The sequence below is a fragment of the Lolium rigidum genome, chromosome 7 (assembly GCF_022539505.1).
Source record: "Lolium rigidum isolate FL_2022 chromosome 7, APGP_CSIRO_Lrig_0.1, whole genome shotgun sequence".
Classification (NCBI taxonomy): Eukaryota; Viridiplantae; Streptophyta; class Magnoliopsida; order Poales; family Poaceae; genus Lolium; species Lolium rigidum.
The window spans coordinates 313,257,336-313,282,895 of NC_061514.1; the positions used below are offsets into that span (position 1 = coordinate 313,257,336).

Consider the following 25,560-nt stretch of genomic DNA (forward strand, 5'->3'; position numbering starts at 1 on the left):
TTCTCCTTATTATTCCCTATGCAGTCTGTGTGGGCCACCAACTCGTTTATCCCAAACATGTCCTAGATACACAAGAAAATAAAATCAATCAAAAGAAAACTGCCTCTCGCGTTGCTTTCCAGGGCGACGCTAGGGGCCCCAGACCTAACGCCGACATCCCCCCTCCCGTGGTCTCTCCCCCCTCCCCCTCAGCCGATGTTGTCGGCGCCAAACGCGCTCGGGGGGGGGGGGTTGGTGGTGGCGGCGACCTCCGGTGGTGGCTAGGGCGGCAGCTACTGGATTCGACGCGCACGGCGTTCGTGGCGGAGATCCAGGATGAGCGACGGCGGCTTCTCCCTCCACGGCCTCGCCGACAATGGATGGTGGCAGCGGCATTTGGATCTAGTGCTCGCCTAGATCCATCGTCGGCTTCAGCTGGCGGCGCGAGGAGGGGGCGTTGATCTTGCGGAGCGAGGATGGTGTGGTAGCGGTGGCTGCCGTCCATCGAGTCCTCCTTCATCGTCGTTGGCCAGCGGATGGCGGCGTGGGGGCCTGTTCATCTGCTTCGGAGAATAAAGGTGGTGGTCCTAGGGTCCTTCTTGTGCAAAGATGGAGACCTCCATGTGGCCGGTCCATCTTCATCTGGCTAGGAGTGGTGTGTTCCGGAAGGCTCTGTCGGCGGATGTAACCGTGCACTTATGCCTGGAGTTTGCTGGATCGGGTGACAATCGGTCGTGCGCACCCATGTTTTTATTCCGACCATTTGGGTCTGGAGGGAGCGGCGCGAAGCTCTACACTTTGTTACCATCAAGTGACCTTTTGATCCATGGTGAAGACAAAGATGCGGAGAATATCATGAAGGTTGGGCTCGAGGACTACCAATGGAGTTTCGAGTCTCGACGTTGTTGATGGACTTGCTTGGTGTTGTGGGTTTCGCAGCAACAGTATGGAAGCAGAGATGGCATCACGAGTGAAGTTCAGAGTACTCCTTTCAGGGTGAAAATCTAAAGTCTAGCCTTAATTGGTTGTGTCTAGCAGCAACCTTGTTGAAGGCATTGTTTTGAGAGTGGAGACTATTTTCAGGGTGAAAAACTGAAATCTTTGATCGGGCCACCATCACCATGTTCCATTCTTAAAGACGTCGCTTTTGAAGAGTCTAGAGTTCAGGAACTGTCTTGGTGGTCGTTGTATTGTTGCTGTCAGGGCCAGAATACCGTAGCGGAACTTTCCCGTTTCTTAGTTTTATTTTTTATTTTTTAGTTGCGTGCACTCGTACTGCCATTAGGGTGTTGCGTGGTTGTTGCAGAGACTGGGTGCAATTGCTATCTCTTGATATTTATATATTCCCTTTATCAAAAAAAAGAAAATAAAATCAGGTAATTAAGCACGATGGAGTAAGCAGCCGACTGGATCCATAAAATCTATCCCCAACCGGCCAACCCTAACTCTTCCCGTTCCGATCTCTCTAGGCTCTTAGGCGGACGCCCACACTGATCCTTGCGACGAGCTTCTTCGTCCGTTCGTCGACAAGGTATATGCATGTTTGGTGTCCGTGATCTGTAGAGCCTACTCCCAGGGCCAGATAAGATTGTAATGGAGAACTTGTGGCTCATTAATCTCATATGATCGGTTAGAAGATCCTAGGATTGTGCAAATGGAGAATATTATAATAGTTGGATGCTTTTCTTGCCGATAAAATTGTTCATCTAGAGAACTCCGCAGATAGGAATTCTCGATTTATATACTACTATCTTTGTCAAGGAATCTAACAAAATAGATACTTTTTTTATTCTGTATATACGTTAAGGAATTACAATATAAATAAAGACATTCCAAATCGTTGTGTATTTGGTTAACCTTTAACACTGTTGGAATCTTTCTGTATTGTTAACAAATATCCTAAATAAAAGCTGGATGAAAGCATCTGCTGCTGATTTTAGCTGGTGCCTTGGTGGTCGATACATTGTTAGCTTCTGTAACGTTAGCAGTTAGCTGAATCAGCATCTGCCTGTTGTGGGTTCTATTTTAGTAGAAAGTGTCGGTCAGTTAGTTGAGAACTGCATATTTTTCTTCAATGGAGTTCCGTATAATATTTATTGTTTAGTAATTTGGCGCCCTATCTTTTGATTGACTGTTCTGCGCGACCCATGTAAATTTATCTTGATTTCTCAGGATTTTTTTTGCATGGATTGATTTCTCAAGACTTGGCTTTGAATGATAGGCTTAGTGTTCTGTATGAGCAATATATTTATGAAGCAACTTTCTGTTATTGTTTCTACTGTTTTTTTTTTCGATAACCGGTTCATTCCTCTACTACCTGTATGTTGGAATGTTTGACGTTTTTGTGCATTGTTATAAATAGTCTAGTAGAAGCAATTTTCGTCTAAAACTTAATTGGTATGATTTTTTTATGTGCTCATTCAGACAAAATGCAGCTCTTTGTGAAGTGTCCCACCGGGAGAACAATCTGCCTCAGGGTCCAGCCATCGGATACACTCGATGCCTGTCATGGCAAAGATCCAGAAACAACACCGCCTTTTCTTTGAGGGAAAGCAGCTCAACGGCAACCTTACATTGGCTGATTATGGCATCCAGCATCAATCCACGCTTGACCTCCAAGAAAGTATGCAAATCTACGTAACCGATACGCTAGCAGACAGGACCATCACTCTTCAGGTTAACAGCTTATATACTATTGGCAAGGTGAAGGCCGATATTGAAATTTATGAGGACTTTCCCAAGGGTCAGCAGTGCCTCATCTTTACCAACAAACAACTGGAGGATGACCGCACCTTGGAAGACCTCAGCATTTGCAACGAGTCGACTCTTCTCCTCGTTCTCTACCCGAGCTTGGGAGGTACGATGCCCATCTTTGTGAAGACACTAGATGGAAAGACCATCGCACTCAAAGTTGAGAGATCGGATACCATCAACAAAGTGAAGATGATGATCTATGAGGTGGACCGTACTCACCCAAGACAAGTACGCCTCATCTTTGCTGGCAAGCAGCTGGAGAATGGCCGCACCCTGGCAGACTATAACATTCAGAAGGAATGTACCCTCCATTGTGTGCTCTGGAGGGTCTAACACTAATTGTTCACTTGCGGATGGATCTGAGCGGAGCCTCCTCCGGTGACGGCGGCTTGGCCGCCTAAGCCCCACTGCCTCTTCTCCGGTGAGTCCCCCTGATCTCCTCCTCATGGAGAAGCCCCTGCGTTGGTCGGTGGTTTACTCCTCCTTCCTCTCTTCACGTCCACCGTTCCGATACTTTGATGGCTTTCTCTACCTTCGACCGAAGGCTCGGAGATTAGTTTTGATCGATGGGGAGGGTTCTGCTGTTGATTTCCGATTTCTTAAAGCAAATGAATTTGTCCGAGCTGGGACTGTCCTTGAGATGGCTTGCCATCGCATTACTGTGGGAGATCAAGATCTTGATCTACCAGAACCTGGCACCATGCATGAAGAGGTGCCTCCTCAGCCTGCCCCAAAGTTAGATCTTTGCCCTGGTCTGGATATCCAACACAGAATTTGGCGTCAGTTTCATTGCCCGATTGCTTTTTCAGCGGCCTCTTCTACCCTAGAGTTTTTTCTGGTTGCGTATTTTGGAAGATCGACCCTTAGGCTTGATCCGTTCAATGTCAGTCATATGCTGCAATCATGTCTGGGTGGTATTGCTGAGGATTTCAACGTGGTTTTCCTACGTGATCGCACTTACAGATTCTCAGTTCATAGCCAGCAAGTGGGTTTCTATGTGCATAATCTTAGACACTTCAAAAGTTCTGAGTTTGTGGTTTTCTTCTTCCTATGGGGTAATGGAGGTCCTAACTTTATCCATGAATTTCGTCAATGGGAGACTGAGGAACAGCGATCCTGGTCTGTCGTCAAAGCTTCTGCCCATACGAATGATCGTTTTCTGTCAGGAGCAAATGCTGTTCCTCTAGGATCAGCCAATAAAGCAGTTCAGCAGCCTTCTCCAGCATCACGAACTGCCATGGATCAGTTCTCTTTCTTGCGTCGCCTGAATGACTGGGAGAAGGATGACCTGGAAGCAGTCATCTCTGCAGGTTATGATTATGCGCAAATCCTGCAGTGTTTCCGCTTTGACCACAAAGATCAGCCGGTTAATTCTCCCTTGGATTCTTTTTCGCCCAGAGATCTGCAAGAATTATGCTCTTTAATTGCGCGGAAATTAACGGACGAACAATTGGCTGTCGTTTTTGGAACATATCGCAATTCTGATGCCCCTCATTCAAGTATTCCTGCTTCGTCAGTTTTTAACAGAGTGCATGCTGCTTTAGCCTCCTCGAGCGGGAACCCAAGAGATCATTCTTTGAAGCCCTCCACTATTGTTGAGCAGGCCGTCCAGGAACAGAAGCCCATAGCCCAACAGCCGACAGTCCGTATTTCAGCTTTTGATCGTCTGCAATTTCCGGCCCAGCAACCGGAACCGAGAGTTTCTGCTTTTCAACGTCTCCAAGAACCAATTGCCCCTCAACCTTTAAATGGGCCTCAACAGAATCAACCAACTGCAGTGATGACGCAATCAGAGGAACGCACTAGGCAGTCAACACAATCTGGCCGTGAGCAGGCCCGGCCCACCTCTGGTCCAGTCTGTCCGAGATGTCTTACCTTTGGTCATCTGTGCAGACATTGTTGGAAGAAAATTAAATGTCATTCCTGTAATAAGGAAGGTCACGTGAAAGTTGACTGCCATTTTTATCCTGATTCTGGTCTTAATACTCGTTGGGTATGAAAGGAAATACCAGTTAATAATTTTGGTAAATCTGGATTGCAATCACAGGAGGCTCCTGCTGACCGTCCGATCTGTGAGCAAAGGGCGCCGATGACAGACTCTCCTTTGGATTTGACCCTGGGATTGTCTTTTTTCCAAATAAGGACAGTACAGATTTGGCATCTTCTGCCTTTCTTTCTTCTCCCAACCTCAACCAGGCCGTTGTCTCCTCAGCTCCCAGTAAATCCCCCCACCAAACCCTGACAGACACTGTAGCACCTCGTCGGCACCGCCCCCATCGGCGGCTGATCGTGACGCGCTTATGGCCAACTTTGCCGTTGACCCTGCGCCGTTCATCCCTGGGGACTATCAAGTTCTGCATGTCGACGAACGACCACAACAATGCCGCAGCCATGTCGCCGGGTGACGTGGGCATTACCCTTCGGGTAACCGACATTGCCCTATCCCGTACAATCCAACTGGAGGCCCATGAAGATACACGATGGCAAGGCGGGCCACTTGGACGATGCGGTAGAAGATTCCTTGGCGAACAAGACAAAGGAGGAGCCGAACAAGGAAAGTTTAGAACTAGGTCTCTTGTAAACCTAGCGGTACCCGGACAGACCTCTTGAGACCTGCCTCCTATATAAAGGCCAGGAGAGGGGCTGACGAGGGACACAATCAATCTTAGCAACTTTAGCCACCAGAAGTCTAGAGCTAGGTCGCCGCAGCACTTAGCCTGTCGACGAGATCTCAGCCGAAACCTTCGGCACCCCATTGTAACCCAATATTCTCATAATCAAGATCAGACAGGCATGACGTAAGGGTTTTACCTCATCGAGGGCCCCGAACCTGGGTAAATCGTTCTCCCCGCTTGTCTGTGAACCGATGTCTCGTGTCAGCTTACAGGATTCCATCAACCCTAAGCCCCAATCGAAGGGCATTGCTGAGGAGTACCCTCGACAATTGGCGCCGTCTGTGGGAAGCCTGTCGGCACAAGGCAATTCATCGGCAGATCCAGTCATGTCGTCGGCGGCTTCGTCGACGCCATCATCGTCATCATCGCCAAATCTAGGAAGCCCGATTCGATTCGGCTCCTACGAGTTCACCCCGCACAGCGATTCTTCTCGCTCGACCTTCTCAGATCTACAAGGAAACATGGAGATGACGTTCGGCAGCTTCCACTACAACGTCAACGCGGAAGGAGTCCTTCGACTGCTGGAGCCACACACCCCCAGGTCAGCAAGGAGATCGCCATCACCAGCTGCAGGGCCAAGCTTATCTTCATAAGTCGATCTTTCGGCTGGCCTGACGGATTCAACGAACTCCTCTCCGCTATCGACTCCCCGTTCGACGTCTTCGATGTCGGTTGGATCCGACAATCCCGCATCTTCGGAGATGACCTCGTACTACTGCTTGAACTGTGACACCAGGCACGGGCTAGGGTCAAGCGACACACCGTTCATCTGCAACGCCCAGTATTCATCGGGAGAGGATGGCGTCGACAGCATCGTCCGAGGAACCACGTGGAAAACGGCACACCATCAAGTTTATGCCGCCAATAACACAGGAAACACAAGGAACAGGGGAGACGAAGATCACACCCCCCGCTCCAGCAGACAGGCGAGTTTTGAAAACAGCGCCAGTAACAACAACAGCGATTACACCATCGCAGAGGAAGAGTGGGCAACAGCCAGGGCAGGCGTGCTTAACAACACACCGCTCCCTGCAGGAACCTCGGTTGGGACCCTCAACGCCTATCGTTCCATATTGGAGAAAAACCGGGAGCGTCTATCGAAAGAACAAGCCACCCTCGAGAAACGCCTTTCTGCTGCAGATCAATCTAGCGAACGACGAAGAGGCTCGCGAGGAAGCGCCTCTCGAAGCACTCAAGGAGCAGGCAAGCACCGATCGAGGTTATCCAGACTTTCGGAAGATGACGCCAGAGAGATCACGTCAAATCTGACCAAATCCTTCATGACCACGGACACTGCGGGCATGCCACGGCCAAAAACCGTCGCAGGAGCAACCGCTAACCTCGCAGCGTACCTCATCAATCAGCGACCCGAAGGTTCTATGGCTCAAGCTCACCGGGGCGCCTTAGAAAGTCTCGCAATATTGGGAGACAACCTGGTCCCACGAAACGAAAAAACCACATTACAGGCCAGTGGTTCAAAGCATCGCTCAAGGGACGCTCGAGATGAAATCACCAAAAGTAGAATCGACAAAGCGAGACAACGACGCGCCGCTAGGGAGGACTACGACAGTGATACTTCGGATGAAAGCCAGGAGAACGACGGCGAGCTAAGGGGGGCCGATTGCTTGAGCTACAAAATTCGGGAGGCAATGCCGCCCAAAAAGTTCAAACCCACCCCTACTGACGCCGCCAAATACGACAGACAGCAGGAGCCGAGGTCCTGGATAGACGACTACTTGCATACCGTGATTCTACAGAAGGGAAATCAGATAGCAGCTATGCAATGCTTGCAGCTTTACCTGAAATATTCCGCACGGGCTTGGTTAAGAGGCCTGCGGAAGGGTTCCATTAAGTCATGGGACGATCTAGTGGATGCTTTCGTTGCCAATTTCCAAGCAACATACAAAAGGCCTGTCGGGATTGATGAATTACGACACTGCCAACAAAAGCAGAAGGAATCGATGCGTGCATACATCGGGAGATTCACCTAGCTCCTAAACGCCGCCGAAGATGTCTCTGTCGATAGAGCAATCGATGCTTTCAGCGATGGCATCCGACGTGAAACCTACATAGAGGAACTCGGGCGCAAAAGGCCGAAAACTATAACCAAGTTAATGGAAATCGCCAACAGCTGGGCTGATGGCGAAGACAACGTACGAAGGCCGCGACAGCGCAGTGACGACGAAGACGACGACCAGACGAAGCATGACTCGGGTGGACGAAGGGATCGTCATAAGAAAAGAAAAAACCACAGTTACGATGACAGTAACCTGGTAGCCGCGGGATACTCTGATCGGCAGGACGATCGGTACGACGATAGGCGAGACGATCGGCATGACGGCAACCGGAGCAGTTACAAACCACGACCACAGAGGATTCCCGATCTACCCTTCGCCGAACAGATAAACGCTCCCTGCTACTTGCACTCGTACACCGACTCTAAGGACAACAAAACGAAGTCAAGTCACCTGCTCAGAGATTGTAGGCAGTTCATTGAAATGCAGAAGCTCATCATCCAGCAGCAGCAACAACCACCACCACCACCACCCCCACCGCAGCACCAGGTCCAGCAGGTTCAGCCTCACAAACCCAACGGAGCATTCCCACCACCACGTGGGCAGATGAGCATGATCCACATGACAGGTGTTTCGAGAAGAGAAATGAAGAAGCTCACCCGAGAAATCAATCTGGCGGAAAGCATCATGGCCAACATTCCCGAGTATGTCGAGTGGTCATCCCAGAGCATCATGTTCAGCAGGGCGGATCACCCGATGACAATCCCGAAACCAGGACACGCTGCCTTAGTAGTTGAGGCGCAAATTGGAGGGTTCAAGATGAGCAAAGTCTTCACGGATGGCGGCAGTGGACTTAACCTGATATTCGTCGACACAATCAAAAGTATGGGGATTACTATGAGGATGCTAGAAGAGACATATACCTGTTTTCACGGGATTCTCCCCACCTCACCGGCGTACTCCCTTGGCAAAGTTTACCTAAATGTCGTCTTTGGCAAACCCGACAACTTCAGGAAGGAAAAAATCGAGTTTGAAGTCGTGAACTGGGAATCGCAGTATCACGCTATACTCGGAAGACCAGCTTACGCCAAGTTCATGGCTGTGCCACATTACGCATACCTCAAGCTGAAAATGCCTGGGAGCAATGGGACAAATGTCACAGTCTATGGAAGTTTCTCACGCTCGGATAATTGTGATCGCGATTTTCAGAGAATCGCTGCAAAATTCGGGTTAAAACAGGAAGTCACCGATCTCCCTTCCAAGTCATCGGCACGTGACAATAAGGAAGAAAACCACGTCAGGGAGATGAAGAAGAAGCCAGCCGACCTTGCCCTAGAAGTTTCGGCAGGAAAAGCTTCGGCAGCTGGTGGCGCAACAGTCATCAAAGAAAGCAAGACCCTGGCAGTCACCGCCGAGACACCCGGCGAAATCAACAACGCTCCCAAAATAGCTGACGCGGTGGACAAGCCAGAAGATAAGAAGGACCCTCCCCTCGCTTAAACGGATGGATAGTATTTAGTTTTTCCCTTCCTTTTCAACAGGGTTTTTCCCTCTTTCGCCCCTTAGTTTCATACTTACTTTATTAATGAGAACTTAAGTTTTGATTCCTTGAAAAGCATTGCAGTAATTCGGAGCACCCGCACCGCATCATCATACACCTTGCTTGCGTCTCTCGGCGAACGATGGTGCGACGAAGTGCGCGGTAAAAGATTGTGCTCCGAAAAAGCCTCTGAAACTAGGAGTGCTAAAGGATGCAAAACAAACAAGGACACTGACCCTTCCCTCTGTTATAGATGCCTCTACGAGTGCCGTAAATAGCAAGAGTTTGGAAGTTCATATGCAAAACAACCCACGTTTGATATTTTACTTGTGGAAATATCAAAGAACAACGGGCTCATCGGCAGAGATAGTGCTTCCGATACATCGGGAGCTACTGTCCGGACATACATCGGTTGAAAGCAAAGTTGCACATACAACGGGTCTAGCAAGACCTGCAACACGAGCTGATCACTCAAACAATTTGCTGACCAACGAATACGCGTACGTTTAAAACGGGCAATTAAGATTTGCTCCTTCAAAATTTGCCAACGGCATTAACACGGTAAAAGTACATATACATGTATCTACCGAACAAGAAGTTTCAACTACGCAATCCAAACGCTTGGATGAAGTAGCCAAATTACCTATTTACAATAAGAACTTAAGCCTGAATTACTCTTGCGGAGTTTCTCTTTCTTCAGGTACCTTCGAATCCTTTTTCAAGCTTGTCGAAAATTATATTGGCGGGCAACACTACCTTCGGGTACAGCGTCTCCAAATCACCAACCGCGTTGGCAATAGTCAGCAGATTTGCCGAAGGATAACGTGCAAGGACGAGGGCAAGTGTAAATCTGGCTCCTGCAAAAACCTCAGCTCGCACCAAGTCTCGAATTTTCTTGGTATTCCCAAATTCAGACATCGGAGTTAACAGCGTAGGAGGGACCGCGTTCAGGGGGAACATCGTCCTACAAATTACCCTTAGAGCTTTGTAGCACTTGTTGAAGAAATGGTGGACCTGCTGGACCCGATCTTGGAACTGTGCGACAGTCGAAGCTTTCGAGTGCTCCCTCCAGAAAATCTCCTCGGCTGATGACAGCTGGGTTAATGCGTTAACGCGCTCATGAATTCGCTTGTTCTCTTCAACACGGTTCAGAGCTATGACTAGCAAAGGAATCAACGGAAGATCAGGCAATGCATTTCTGACAAAGAATAATAAGCACAAGGACCAGAGAACTTACAGTTCAAGCTTTCGGTGGCCTTATGCAGCTCAGTAAGAGCGTAGCGCTCTACATCGGCTGCAATCTCGCCCTTCTTCTTGATAATGGCAGCCAAGGCATAGGTATTGCGCAAGTCCTTTTCCAGCTGTGTGATCCGATCCTTCAAACGCTGGATTCGATCATCTTCAGAAAGAGCACCCGAAGAATCATCGACAAACGCAGGCACTGGGAAAACCTGCAAACAACAGCGTCAAAGGTATGACGGATCGCATCGTTTTAGCATCGGAAGTTACTCCCATCGGGAAAGTACAAGTAAAAATGTCATAGCAAGGGTGTACTAGCAACATTGCTAGCACGGAGTTTATTACAACCACAAGTTTTGCGACGGAACATTGTTTCACGTCAATTCAAAGAGAAGTTTGTTACAAAAATCAAGGGGCTTGGGTCTGGGTCGATAAACTGGGGCCAGCCGATGTTTTCCTTGATGAGACCAACTCAAGGAGCTGGCGTGCACACTTAAGGGCTGACGTTTTGAAGATGCTTAAATCAATGAACCGCCCATCTTGCTCTTTCGGCAGCTCCCTAGACATCTCTTCGATATCGGCCTTGAAGCCATGATCCATCATAAGTTGGAAGGCTAGGAGGGCACCATAGGTACGCGAAGTGCGTTTGAATACCTCGATAACCTCCTTGGTGTCGACTGCGAAGGCATCGATCAGCTGCCCCAGAGTCTTGTCTTGACTGATCTTGGGGAAGATCATCGAGTGCATCCGCGCCATGGCACCTTTGCCCTTTTCAAGGAGCTCCCGTGTAAGCTGGTGTGAGGCAAGAGTCATCGACACACCGTTTGCCGGAGAGTTGTTTGGAATCTTATCCAAGGCATCGGCAGGGATGTCAGCGGCCTCTGCAAGAGAATGAAATAGAAAAGATTGCTAACAAAGAATCGAATTCATAAAGTAATAATCGATAGGGAAGCATAAAAAGGAATTACGAAGCAAAGCCAAGGAAGACTGGCGAAGAAGATCATCCTTTTCGACCGCCCAAGCTTCAGCGACCAGCCTGGACGCCTCCTCCTCCTTCAGCTTTTCCTTTAGCTTGCTAAGTTCCTCCTTCAGGGAGTCGACTTCTTGGCGAGCTTCGGCGGCTATTTTGATTGCGCCTTCCAATTTTGAAGAAGAAGATTTAACTTCCTTCTGCAGCCGAACCTTGTCTGCTTCCAGGGAAGTAAATTGGGAGGCGAAGGCCTCCAAAGAAGATATAACGCCCCGCAGATCCTTAAGGAAAGGGGAAAAACATGTGTTTGAGGAAGAGTCATTAATCAAGGCACATTCAGGGAAATTCGCGTTTGCAATCGAGAAAGACTTACAGGTTTTCCTAAAGGAGGGGTCGTGGCGTGTAACATCCCAAAAAATTCAAAACAAACAAAATGAATTTCCCTAGTTCCAAATTTTGGAACTAACAAAAACTTTTATTAAATTAAGTTGATACATAGAGATCTTGTTTAATTCTTGTGCTATTGCCATGATTGCTTGATTAATTAGTATTGAAATAATCTTAAACCCTAAACCTCACACCTCTTTTTACCACCCAAGTTAAAATAAAATAAAAACAATTGAAATAAGAAAAAGGCATATGTGCCTATGGCTATTTTCATAAAACTTTACCCTAGGCCTTTCCACTTTATTTAGAGGATTGGAAAACTTTCATAAACCTTATCTAGTACTTCTCAAACCCAATCCAAGTTGAAATAAAAGAAAATAAAAAGAAACTAAAAATGCCATAGAGGCATATGAGAGTAAAATGCAAATTTGTAAATTTGAGAATCTTGACCCTAGGATTTGATGTGAATGGTGGGATCACTCCTCTATACCATTTCAACACTCAACAACATCAAATGGGCCAAGAACAATCAAATTAAAAATCAAATGCAACATATGCATAGAGGCATATGTGGCACATAGCCATAATACCCAATTCTTGTCCTATGACTTTATACCTTGACCAAATGGTGTGAAACCATCTCTAAACCTAATCTAACACTATATGGACCCTAACCCATGCCCAAGTAAAGCAAGGAGAACAAATTACAAGAATAAGAAAAATTGACACATCACCTCTTATGTGTTATGGCCATTTTTGCAAATCTTTGAGCTAGACCTTTTGGAATGGTTTCAATGGTTTGAAAAGGATCCTAAACTAGTAAGAGTCACTTTGGAGTCAAGAAAAATCAAATCAAAAAGAGAGAAATCAAATAGGGAGAAAATCCCATTTTTCACTCACATACACTTTGGCCCACTTTTCAAATCTTTAACCAAGGCCACCATGGCTTGTGCCATTGCTTGTGAAACACTCATATATCAAAAACAAACCCTTTTGCACCAAAGAAACACAAATCAAATCAAAGAAAAATTCAAATTCAACATACATGTGATAATGGTCAAATTGTCACTTTATAAAATCTTACCCACTTTGAGCCCTTTTATTAGGAGATTTTCAAATCAAACCCTGCCAACTCTTTGCACCTCATCCAAGACCTCATCAAGATGAACACTTTTGATGTTGACCACTTTGACCAGAGAGTTGACCATTGCTCACATTAGTCAAGCCAAAATGCCCCTTTAACACAAATTCTAGATTCCCTCCACTTTTCGAAATTTTCACAAACCATCTCCAAAACCCAAACCAAGACCACCAATGTGTGTCAAATCTTATTTAGAACAAAATCTTGCAGCAAAGTGGTCAAAATTACATACAAGAGAAGTCAATGGCTTGAGATAGAGAAGTATACATAGAGTAATATGGAAGTACAACCACTATGCAACCACTATTCACCACCTCACCCTCTCTCTCTTGTGATCATCCACAGTACATTGTACCTCTGACCACTCTCAATGACCTCATCTAGCCTTGTCATGATCACCTTGACACAAGGACACTCCATGTCATTGCATATGTCACACACCTTTTTGACTTTGATCATATGTGCACACTCTAGACCCCTCTCACCTTGCCCACCATGTCTACTAGACTCACCTCACCCCACTTAAGCTTGCAGCACCTTGGTACACAAGAAAATTATGCACAAAGCATCAATGCCATGCCATGCCACTCCAAATGACATCACATGCCAACCCTTGTCCTCCTCCCTCTCTAGTCACCCTCACCTTGTCAAATAAGCTTCACTCACCTCACTGACCCCCACCATGCCAAGGTTGACCTCAGGAGAAGCATAGCATAGCCCATGTCACACCATGCCACTCACATAGTCACCACCATGCACCCACATGACCTGGCCCTTTTCCCTCCCTCTCACCATGTCATCTACAGTCCCCTGGACCCTAGACACCTGCCAGACATGGTCCTTGGTGGAGGAGAGCAAGTGGATGACCACAATGATCATGCCATTGCTCATGATCACCAACCCGTGGCCACCCATGTCCCTCTTCGTGCACACTGCATCCCATCGCGTCCCACTGCGCCACTAGCTTCCCCTCACTCCCACGCACCTCCTAGACATGACCGTTCGGCCCAGAACGCCCTGTAGCCACGCCGTCGACGACATGGCCACCATGCCGGCCATACCGCGCCTCCCTCCCCTGGAGCCTATATAAACCCCCCTCCTCGCTTGGGATAGCACCACACCATCCCACAGCATCCTCCCCTCCCTCCTAGCGCCGCTCCTCTCCTGTCTTTGCCGCTCATCGGTGCAAGAACTAGCCGGCGGTCACCACCAAAAGCCGCCCCATTTTTCATCACCATAGCCCTCGAGCCCTACACCAAAGTTGTAGCCCTTGGAAAGAGCTTTCCAACGCACCTAACCATGCCTCAATCCGAGCTACGAGGTGAAAGATACGGCCCCCGCAAGGTTGCAGAATCGCGAGGTACACGACGAACCAGCGCCGTTGGATCTCGATCCAACGCTCTGTGCGCCCCGCGCGTCGGCCACGTGCATGCGCCATGCACGCACGGCCCGGGCAGCAGCTGGGCCAGCCCACTTCCTTCCCGCCCTCAGTTTTAATTCAAATTTCGTTTTATTTAATTTCTGTGATTTGCTCTCAGATGCTTTGCCAAATCTTTAATAACTTCAAATCTACTCGGTCATTTTTGATAAATTTTATATATTTAGAAAGCTCATGAAAGGCCCCATCCAACCTCACTGGTTTCAACCTCATAGCTTGTGTAGTTTTTGAATAGTAAAAATAACAAATCAGTAACTTTTCAAACTTCAAATAAATCTTAAAAATCAACCCTTTTGAATTTTGAGGTGATTCCACCTCTCATAAATCACATTTGATCTTGTCTAATTTATTATGTAATAAAATACTATAGTTGTTTCATATGATCATGGGCTATAGCAAAGTATTGGCTATGTAGTCAAAATCTAGCCCATTTAAACTATTTCAAAAGTAGGGTTTCAAATCTATGAGGTGTAGCACCTCATTTAAATCATCTTCCCAAGTGGTATGAAGTAATATGATGACCCTTATTGCTTGGTCTCATATGTGCTCACTTGAGGATATTAAATCAAATAAGGTTTAAATTGCATGAGGTATAGAACCTCATTTAAATCATGTTTCTCAAATAATAAATGTGAAGTGTTGACCTTGGTCAACATGTGATCATACCTTGTTATTTGAGGAGATTAAATCTTAACAAGATTTAATGAGAGGAAATTATTTCTCCCAAACTAAAGAGAAACCCTAATCCACACTTCAATGAGAGGAAATTATTTTTCTAACACTAAGTAAGAAAACCCTAGCATAATTTTGGGTAGTAATGTTAAGTAATTATGCTAGATCATTTGTGTGAGCCATTAAGGCTAATTAGGTCCACTTAAGTATTGTTTGGTGATTGTATCCTCGTATTCGTTTATAGACGCTAGTACCGGAGACTATCAAGAGGAGGAGGTATTCTACCAAGAAGAAGAAGAGAACTTTGACCACTACCCCAATCAAGGCAAGCTAATATTCTTGCAAGATTACCCAAGTGCAAAGCTCCACAAGAGCAAGGCACCATTACCTTTTACTTTATGCTTGATGGTCCTATCCCAAGTTTTTACTTTACAAGCTTTACTGATTTTGATTTATCAAAGTTTACTTCTTGATTCATGATTTACTTGGTCTAGATATGGAGTAGTACAAGAGCATCACACTTAGCCTAGAAAGCTATAAGCTAGTTTGCACCTCTCATGACTAGTTGCTAGTGCTACACTAAAATGGTCTACTCTAGATGGGAACTTGTGAAAACCAATGACTTTGAAAACCTTGAAATGATGAGTCATTCTATTGAAAGATTTTGAAGGTGAATGTGACTTGTGAATGACTTGGTGAAACTTACCAAAAACTGATGGTTCGGTTCGGATGCGATACCATTCCAATTCTTGAGTATCCCCACAATACCTGAATCTGGGTAAGGCTTAGCTGGAAACTTATGTATTTTAGTATGGGTTCCCTCCGAACAAACGTCATAGGGGTTATGCCGAGGCTGCCTCCGTTGAAAGTAAAATGACGTGAAATGAGGTGAATGTACGACCCAAGCCTCGTGCAGTTCCCGGGTTGACGGTTGGTCTTCACCGGGAGGCCAAGCTCATGGGGAGAGGTGCCTATACTAGGATATGTAAATGAAAGGTTAGGATTGGTAGTTCGCGCACTGAGTGTGATAAATCAGGGCCAGTTACCCCTGACGAACTATTGCAATTGTTGTGGCACAAGTGTACAACCTCTGCAGAGTTAAACCTATTCGAATAGCCGCGTCCGCGGTCATGGACAGTTGGAAAGGCCATACTGTTCCGTCATCAGAACTTTTCCAAAATATGAAGGGTGACTTGTGATTTGAATTGAAAGGTGACTTTGACTTGGAATCACAACTGAGTTGTGGGAATGACACTAATGTTCCCACTTGAGTTAAGTTAGGCAAATGAAGAGGTTTTGTTTACTCAAGTGCTTATGAAATAAAACTGGCTTTATGCAAAAGAAACTAGAGCTTAGCATCCCCTTCCATAGTTGATAATACTTACCTTAGTATTAGTTTGCGAGTACTTTAAAGTACTCATGGCTTTGTCCCTGGCTATTCAAATGGCCAGACTATGAAGAGGAGTACCAGAACCCGAAGCGGGACAACGGGACGTCTACGACAACTAGGATCACTCCTGACGTCAACAGTTGCCTGTGGAATAGATGGACTACTACTACGCTACTTCGCTTCCGCTATGTGTTTTGTAATTGATCAATAGATCATCTACTATTGTAATGAGACTGGATCATGTGATCCTTTGTTATAAGACAATTATGATGTTGTAATGAATGATGTGTCTGTGATATCAATCTATTATGTCTCGCAAAAACAATATTCCTGGGATTGCGATGAATGGCATAATAGGCATCTGGACTTAAAAATCCGGGTGTTGACAAGTTGGTATCAGAGCCATTGTTTGACCTTAGGAGACCCTAGTTAGAATGGACGTCTGCAAAACTTAGTTTCAAAACCAAAGAAGTGAATATTTGCGAAAAACTTATTCTCACTCTTATCATTAAAATCTTTTTCAAAATAAGAAATTCATGCTCTACTTTTTCTTTGTAGCAATATCTAAAATTTTGCACACTGGAATACTTCTCTAATTTACCCCTCCTCTTTGTTCATAGATGAAATACAAATGGGAGTGCTATCAGCTTGGTCACGGAGGAGAACTGATGTTCGAAAAGGATTTGAAGCAACTAGTGGAATATCTAGGACACCCGTATCCCGAGTTCTTCGGAATACCCCTCAACAACCACTCCGGAGAACACCCTCGGTGGGAAGTTTCTACTGATCTACGAAGAAAGCTTGGAGCCCCGGTATGGGAAACCATCTGGTTTTCTGTAACGGGAAACACTTGGAAGGAAGGACTAGTCAGAGCTATGCAAGAAGCAATTTCCCGTCTGTGTGGACAAAATGAGAACAAGATCAAGAACACTCGCTTCATCTACTACCCAAGACACGACTCCATGGGAAGATCGATGACCATACCACCACACACGGAGATGAACCCCTATGTAGCACACCAGGACTTCCGGCTGTACAAAACCCGTAGGGATTTGGACAACGCCCTCGCCTTTCGCCAAGCACATTACCCGTGAAGATGAAGAATCCCCCCTGAAGAGTAGTATCACTTAAGCACTTTAGTAGGTGTGAGTTGTATCAGGATTCCCCTTGTATCGTAGAGCGAATGAATGGTTCTTCAAACCAACGGTGTGTTAGATTTGTAATATGTGCTGCTTGGTATGAATGAAAAAGTGTTGTTGGTTTTTACCCCCGCAACACTACTCAAAATTTCAAATGGTGAACTTTTCAAAAATTTAACAAAACAAACCATAGAAATTCCCTCTTATCTTATCATCTACCTCGATATTCAGATGGCCCCACCAACCCGCAGCACAAACCAAGACGCAATGATGCAGATGCTCCAGATAATGATGGCAGACCGCGAAGCCGAGAGAGCTGAACGTCAAGCCAACATTGCGGCAGTGCAGCAGATCGCTCAGAACAACAACGACCATGGAAACCACGACCACCCTGGGTCAAAGCTGAAGAACTTTCAGAACACCAACCCTCCAATGTTCAACAAGACTGAAGAGCCCCTCGATGCTGATGACTGGCTCCAGACCATGGAGAACAACCTCGAAGTTGCAGGAGTAGAAGCCGCAGAAAAAGTACTGTTCGCCACCCACTACCTATCAGGACCTGCCAGAGCCTGGTGGACAAGTGCCCGCGCAATGAATGCCGGACAAATGATGACCTGGGAGGACTTCAAGACCAAGTTTAGTAAGTACCACGTGCCCCAAGGACTGATCAAGAAGATGAGAGACGAGTTCCGCGAACTCAAGCAAGGAAGGATGTCTGTGGTGGAATACCGCGAAAGGTTTCTCACTCTGTCAAGGTACGCCCCGGACGAGACCGACACCAACGAGAAAAGGAAGAAGAGATTTCTGAACGGACTGCATGATGAAATGCAAACTGTGTTAGTGAACATTCCGTTCGCTGACCTCGAAGCCCTGGTGGACTCAGCCATCCAGATGGAAGGGAAGCTGCACCAAGCCAACGAGAACCGCAAAAGAAGGATGATGAACCAGAATGGACCCAACAACGCCCAGAAGTACCGCAACAACTCAACTGGAGGATTTGCCTTAAGATACAACAAGCCCCCAACTCAGATTTACCGCCCAAGCAACAACAACAACAACAACCGCAACACCAACAGCAATCGCAACAACAACAACAACAACAACACCAACACCAACAACAACCACCACCCCAATGGCAACAACAACCACCCCAATACTGCCCCCGTGACTGGGAGTAACACTGTTCCAGTCAACCCCAAAGACAAGTCCACCGTCAACTGCTATGAATGTGGAGTCGTGGGTCACTACTCCAATGAGTGCCCCAAGAAGCTTGCCAAGATTGCCGCCAATACCGCAGCACCTGCTCAGCAACAGCGCCGCTTTGCCGGGAGAAGGAACCAGAACAACAACAACGGCCGTTTCTACCACATGACTGCCAATGAAGCCCAGGAAGCCCCTCAGGCCATGCCAAGTATGTTCCCCTGTTAATCTCACCGCTCAATCTTTCTTAGGAACCTAACTTTTCTTAAAATCTCGGGACAAGATTTGTTTAAGGGGGAAGGGTTTGTAACATCCCAAAAATTTCAAAACAAACAAAATGAATTTCCCTAGTTCCAAATTTTGGAACTAACAAAAACTTTTATTAAATTAAGTTGATACATAGAGATCTTGTTTAATTCTTGTGCTATTGCCATGATTGCTTGATTAATTAGTATTGAAATAATCTTAAACCCTAAACCTCACACCTCTTTTTACCACCCAAGTTAAAATAAAATAAAAACAATTGAAATAAGAAAAAGGCATATGTGCCTATGGCTATTTTCATAAAACTTTACCCTAGGCCTTTCCACTTTATTTAGAGGATTGGAAAACTTTCATAAACCTTATCTAGTACTTCTCAAACCCAATCCAAGTTGAAATAAAAGAAAATAAAAAGAAACTAAAAATGCCATAGAGGCATATGAGAGTAAAATGCAAATTTGTAAATTTGAGAATCTTGACCCTAGGATTTGATGTGAATGGTGGGATCACTCCTCTATACCATTTCAACACTCAACAACATCAAATGGGCCAAGAACAATCAAATTAAAAATCAAATGCAACATATGCATAGAGGCATATGTGGCACATAGCCATAATACCCAATTCTTGTCCTATGACTTTATACCTTGACCAAATGGTGTGAAACCATCTCTAAACCTAATCTAACACTATATGGACCCTAACCCATGCCCAAGTAAAGCAAGGAGAACAAATTACAAGAATAAGAAAAATTGACACATCACCTCTTATGTGTTATGGCCATTTTTGCAAATCTTTGAGCTAGACCTTTTGGAATGGTTTCAATGGTTTGAAAAGGATCCTAAACTAGTAAGAGTCACTTTGGAGTCAAGAAAAATCAAATCAAAAAGAGAGAAATCAAATAGGGAGAAAATCCCATTTTTCACTCACATACACTTTGGCCCACTTTTCAAATCTTTAACCAAGGCCACCATGGCTTGTGCCATTGCTTGTGAAACACTCATATATCAAAAACAAACCCTTTTGCACCAAAGAAACACAAATCAAATCAAAGAAAAATTCAAATTCAACATACATGTGATAATGGTCAAATTGTCACTTTATAAAATCTTACCCACTTTGAGCCCTTTTATTAGGAGATTTTCAAATCAAACCCTGCCAACTCTTTGCACCTCATCCAAGACCTCATCAAGATGAACACTTTTGATGTTGACCACTTTGACCAGAGAGTTGACCATTGCTCACATTAGTCAAGCCAAAATGCCCCTTTAACACAAATTCTAGATTCCCTCCACTTTTCGAAATTTTCACAAACCATCTCCAAAACCCAAACCAAGACCACCAATGTGTGTCAAATCTTATTTAGAACAAAATCTTGCAGCAAAGTGGTCAAAATTACATACAAGAGAAGTCAATGGCTTGAGATAGAGAAGTATACATAGAGTAATATGGAAGTACAACCACTATGCAACCACTATTCACCACCTCACCCTCTCTCTCTTGTGATCATCCACAGTACATTGTACCTCTGAGCACTCTCAATGACCTCATCTAGCCTTGTCATGATCACCTTGACACAAGGACACTCCATGTCATTGCATATGTCACACACCTTTTTGACTTTGATCATATGTGTACACTCTAGACCCCTCTCACCTTGCCCACCATGTCTACTAGACTCACCTCACCCCACTTAAGCTTGCAGCACCTTGGTACACAAGAAAATTATGCACAAAGCATCAATGCCATGCCATGCCACTCCAAATGACATCACATGCCAACCCTTGTCCTCCTCCCTCTCTAGTCACCCTCACCTTGTCAAATAAGCTTCACTCACCTCACCGACCCCCACCATGCCAAGGTTGACCTCAGGAGAAGCATAGCATAGCCCATGTCACACCATGCCACTCACATAGTCACCACCATGCACCCACATGACCTGGCCCTTTTCCCTCCCTCTCACCATGTCATCTACAGTCCCCTGGACCCTAGACACCTGCCAGACATGGTCCTTGGTGGAGGAGAGCAAGTGGATGACCACAATGATCATGCCATTGCTCATGATCACCAACCCGTGGCCACCCATGTCCCTCTTCGTGCACACTGCATCCCATCGCGTCCCACTGCGCCACTAGCTTCCCCTCACTCCCACGCACCTCCTAGACATGACCGTTCGGCCCAGAACGCCCTGTAGCCACGCCGTCGACGACATGGCCACCATGCCGGCCATACCGCGCCTCCCTCCCCTGGAGCCTATATAAACCCCCCTCCTCGCTTGGGACAGCACCACACCATCCCACAGCATCCTCCCCTCCCTCCTAGCGCCGCTCCTCTCCTCTCTTTGCCGCTCATCGGTGCAAGAACTAGCCGGCGGTCACCACCAAAAGCCACCCCATTTTTCATCACCATAGCCCTCGAGCCCTACACCAAAGTTGTAGCCCTTGGAAAGAGCTTTCCAACGCACCTAACCACGCCTCAATCCGAGCTACGAGGTGAAAGATACGGCCCCCGCAATGTTGCAGAATCGCGAGGTACACGACGAACCAGCGCCGTTGGATCTCGATCCAACGCTCTGTGCGCCCCGCGCGTCGGCCACGTGCATGCGCCATGCACGCACGGCCCGGGCAGCAGCTGGGCCGGCCCACTTCCTTCCCGCCCTCAGTTTTAATTCAAATTTCGTTTTATTTAATTTCTGTGATTTGCTCTCAGATGCTTTGCCAAATCTTTAATAACTTCAAATCTACTCGGTCATTTTTGATAAATTTTATATATTTAGAAAGCTCATGAAAGGTCCCATCCAACCTCACTGGTTTCAACCTCATAGCTTGTGTAGTTTTTGAATAGTAAAAATAACAAATCAGTATCTTTTCAAACTTCAAATAAATCTTAAAAATCAACCCTTTTGAATTTTGAGGTGATTCCACCTCTCATAAATCACATTTGATCTTGTCTAATTTATTATGTAATAAAATACTATAGTTGTTTCATATGATCATGGGCTATAGCAAAGTATTGGCTATGTAGTCAAAATCTAGCCCATTTAAACTATTTCAAAAGTAGGGTTTCAAATCTATGAGGTGTAGCACCTCATTTAAATCATCTTCCCAAGTGGTATGAAGTAATATGATGACCCTTATTGCTTGGTCTCATATGTGCTCACTTGAGGATATTAAATCAAATAAGGTTTAAATTGCATGAGGTATAGAACCTCATTTAAATCATGTTTCTCAAATAATAAATGTGAAGTGTTGACCTTGGTCAACATGTGATCATACCTTGTTATTTGAGGAGATTAAATCTTAACAAGATTTAATGAGAGGAAATTATTTCTCCCAAACTAAAGAGAAACCCTAATCCACACTTCAATGAGAGGAAATTATTTTTCTAACACTAAGTAAGAAAACCCTAGCATAATTTTGGGTAGTAATGTTAAGTAATTATGCTAGATCATTTGTGTGAGCCATTAAGGCTAATTAGGTCTACTTAAGTATTGTTTGGTGATTGTATCCTCGTATTCGTTTATAGACGCTAGTACCGGAGACTATCAAGAGGAGGAGGTATTCTACCAAGAAGAAGAGAACTTTGACCACTACCCCAATCAAGGCAAGCTAATATTCTTGCAAGATTACCCAAGTGCAAAGCTCCACAAGAGCAAGGCACCATTACCTTTTACTTTATGCTTGATGGTCCTATCCCAAGTTTTTACTTTACAAGCTTTACTGATTTTGATTTATCAAAGTTTACTTCTTGATTCATGATTTACTTGGTCTAGATATGGAGTAGTACAAGAGCATCACACTTAGCCTAGAAAGCTATAAGCTAGTTTGCACCTCTCATGACTAGTTGCTAGTGCTACACTAAAATGGTCTACTCTAGATGGGAACTTGTGAAAACCAATGACTTTGAAAACCTTGAAATGATGAGTCATTCTATTGAAAGATTTTGAAGATGAATGTGACTTGTGAATGACTTGGTGAAACTTACCAAAAACTGATGGTTCGGTTCGGATGCGATACCATTCCAATTCTTGAGTATCCCCACAATACCTGAATCTGGGTAAGGCTTAGCTGGAAACTTATGTATTTTAGTATGGGTTCCCTCTGAACAAACGTCATAGGGGTTATGCCGAGGCTGCCTCCGTTGAAAGTAAAATGACGTGAAATGAGGTGAATGTACGACCCAAGCCCTGTGCAGTTCCCGGGTTGACGGTTGGTCTTCACCGGGAGGCCAAGCTCATGGGGAGAGGTGCCTATACTAGGATATGTAAATGAAAGGTTAGGATTGGTAGTTCGCGCACTGAGTGTGATAAATCAGGGCCAGTTACCCCTGACGAACTATTGCAATTGTTGTGGCACAAGTGTACAACCTCTGCAGAGTTAAACCTATTCGAATAGCCGCGTCCGCGGTCATGGACAGTTGGAAAGGCCATACTGTTCCGTCATCAGAACTTTTCCAAAATATGAAGGGTGACTTGCGATTTGAATTGAAAGGTGACTTTGACTTGGAATCACAACTGAGTTGTGGGAATGACACTAATGTTCCCACTTGAGTTAAGTTAGGCAAATGAAGAGGTTTTGTTTACTCAAGTGCTTATGAAATAAAACTGGCTTTATGCAAAAGAAACTAGAGCTTAGCATCCCCTTCCATAGTTGATAATACTTACCTTAGTATTAATTTGCGAGTACTTTAAAGTACTCATGGCTTTGTCCCTGGCTATTCAAATGGCCAGACTATGAAGAGGAGTACCAGAACCCGGAAGCAGGACAACAGGACGTCTACGACAACTAGGATCACTCCTGACGTCAACAGTTGCCTGTGGAATAGATGGACTACTACTACGCTACTTCGCTTCCGCTATGTGTTTTGTAATTGATCAATAGATCATCTACTATTGTAATGAGACTGGGATCATGTGATCCTTTGTTATAAGACAATTATGATGTTGTAATGAATGATGTGTCTGTGATATCAATCTATTATGTCTCGCAAAAACAATATTCCTGGGATTGCGATGAATGGCATAATAGGCATCTGGACTTAAAAATCCGGGTGTTGACATGGCGGCAGCAGTCGAAGGAATATCCTTCCCCCTAGAAAGGGAGGAAGCAGTCGATGCCTGGGCCGCGAGGGCTGCAGTAGGAGCCGAAGCTTCGGAAGCTGCGACATCCGGCAGGACGGCGCCAGATCTGGCTTTCTTAGACGGAGGCTCGATGAAACCTTTGTCACTACGAAAGGGAATGGTTGGCAAGAATTATAAAAGAAATGCGAATGATATAGGCAAAATACGATTTCTAGGAAAAAGGCACTTACACGTCAAAGAGATCATCCTCGTCGGCAAAGCCGCCGGTTGATCTCTTCGCGGGTGAAGCTCTGGCCTCCTCCATAGCTGCATTAACAAAGGCATCATGATCAGCGTCATCATCACGCACTGATCCCGCTGTGTCGCAAGTATCATTGGCTAGGGGAGGAAGATCGGTGTAGATAGCCTCAGAATCTATTGGGTCATCGTATTCGTTCTTTGAGCTCGTGTACTCGGCAGTATGAAAATCAACAGGGGTTGAGGAACCTCTTCCCTCGGAAGTGTCGTTTGGTAAATCATGCAAGTTTTTAGAAACTATGGGGATCTGTCGAAAGAAAGAACAAATAAGAACAACAGTAGTTGCGTCGACAAAGTGGATCAGGGTAATAAGAGTATGAGAAGGAAAATTTACCTCTATCAGCGGATGATCGGCATCAAGAGGAGAATAAGAAGATATTGATGACCCACAAGTATAGGGGGTGTATCGTAGTATCTTCGATAAGTAAGAGTGTCGAACCCAACGAGGAGCAGAAGGTGTTGACAAGCAGTTTCGATGTAGGAATCACTGTAGATGCTCACAAACAAGTATTCAGGGGATTTTAATGTAACAGATGAATAAAGTACGAGTAAGTAAAGTGCGAGAGTAACAATTGCAGCGAGTGGCCCAATTCTTTTTAGCACAAAGGACAAGCCGGTTTGTTTACTTATAATGACCAAACGTTCTTGAGGACACACGGGATTTTAGTCTAGTGCTTTCGCTACATACGGCTAATTAATCTTCATTGTTTTGATAAGTGTTGTGTGGGTGAACCTATGCTAATGTACCGCCCTTCCTAGGACTAATACATACTTGTTATTATACCCCTTGCAAGCATCCGCAACTACAAGAAAGTAATTAAGAATAAATCTAACCACAGCCTTAAACTGCGAGATCCTCGCTATCCCTCCCGCATCGATATACCAACGGGAGCTTATGTTTCGTCACTCCGGCAACCCCGCAATTGGCAAACGAGTACAAGATGCATTCCCCTAGGCCCATAAAGGTGAAGTGTCATGTAGTCGACGTTCACATGACACCACTAGAAGAATAACACCACAACTTAAATATCATAACATTGAATATTACTCAACCATAGTTCACTACTAACATTTTGACTTCACCCATGTCCTCAAGAACTAAACGAACTACTCACGAGACATCATATGGAACATGATCAGAGGTGATATGATGATGAATAACAATCTGAACATGAACCTTGGTTCAATGGTTTCACTCAATAGCATCAACAACAAGCAGAAATCAATACCGGGAGAGTTTCCCCTATCAAACAATCAAGATCAAACCCAAATTGTTACAGTGATGACGATGTGCTGCGGTGGAGACGGCGGTGATGATGATGAAGATGATGATGATGGTGATGGAGATGATGTCCAGCTCGATGACGGTGGCGATGGCGTCGA

At 45.4% G+C, this 25,560-nt stretch overlaps 1 protein-coding gene across 1 annotated transcript in view; it reads left to right on the plus strand.

Annotated features, from left to right (window-relative positions):
- Positions 1-2,604: 2,604 nt before the first annotated feature.
- Positions 2,605-25,560, plus strand: part of LOC124676493 (polyubiquitin-like) — a 65,114-nt gene continuing 42,158 nt past the window's right edge. The window contains exon 1 of the mRNA XM_047212540.1: positions 2,605-3,046. Coding sequence (XP_047068496.1) covers positions 2,605-3,046 — 442 coding nt within the window. The remainder of the gene's footprint in view (positions 3,047-25,560) is intronic.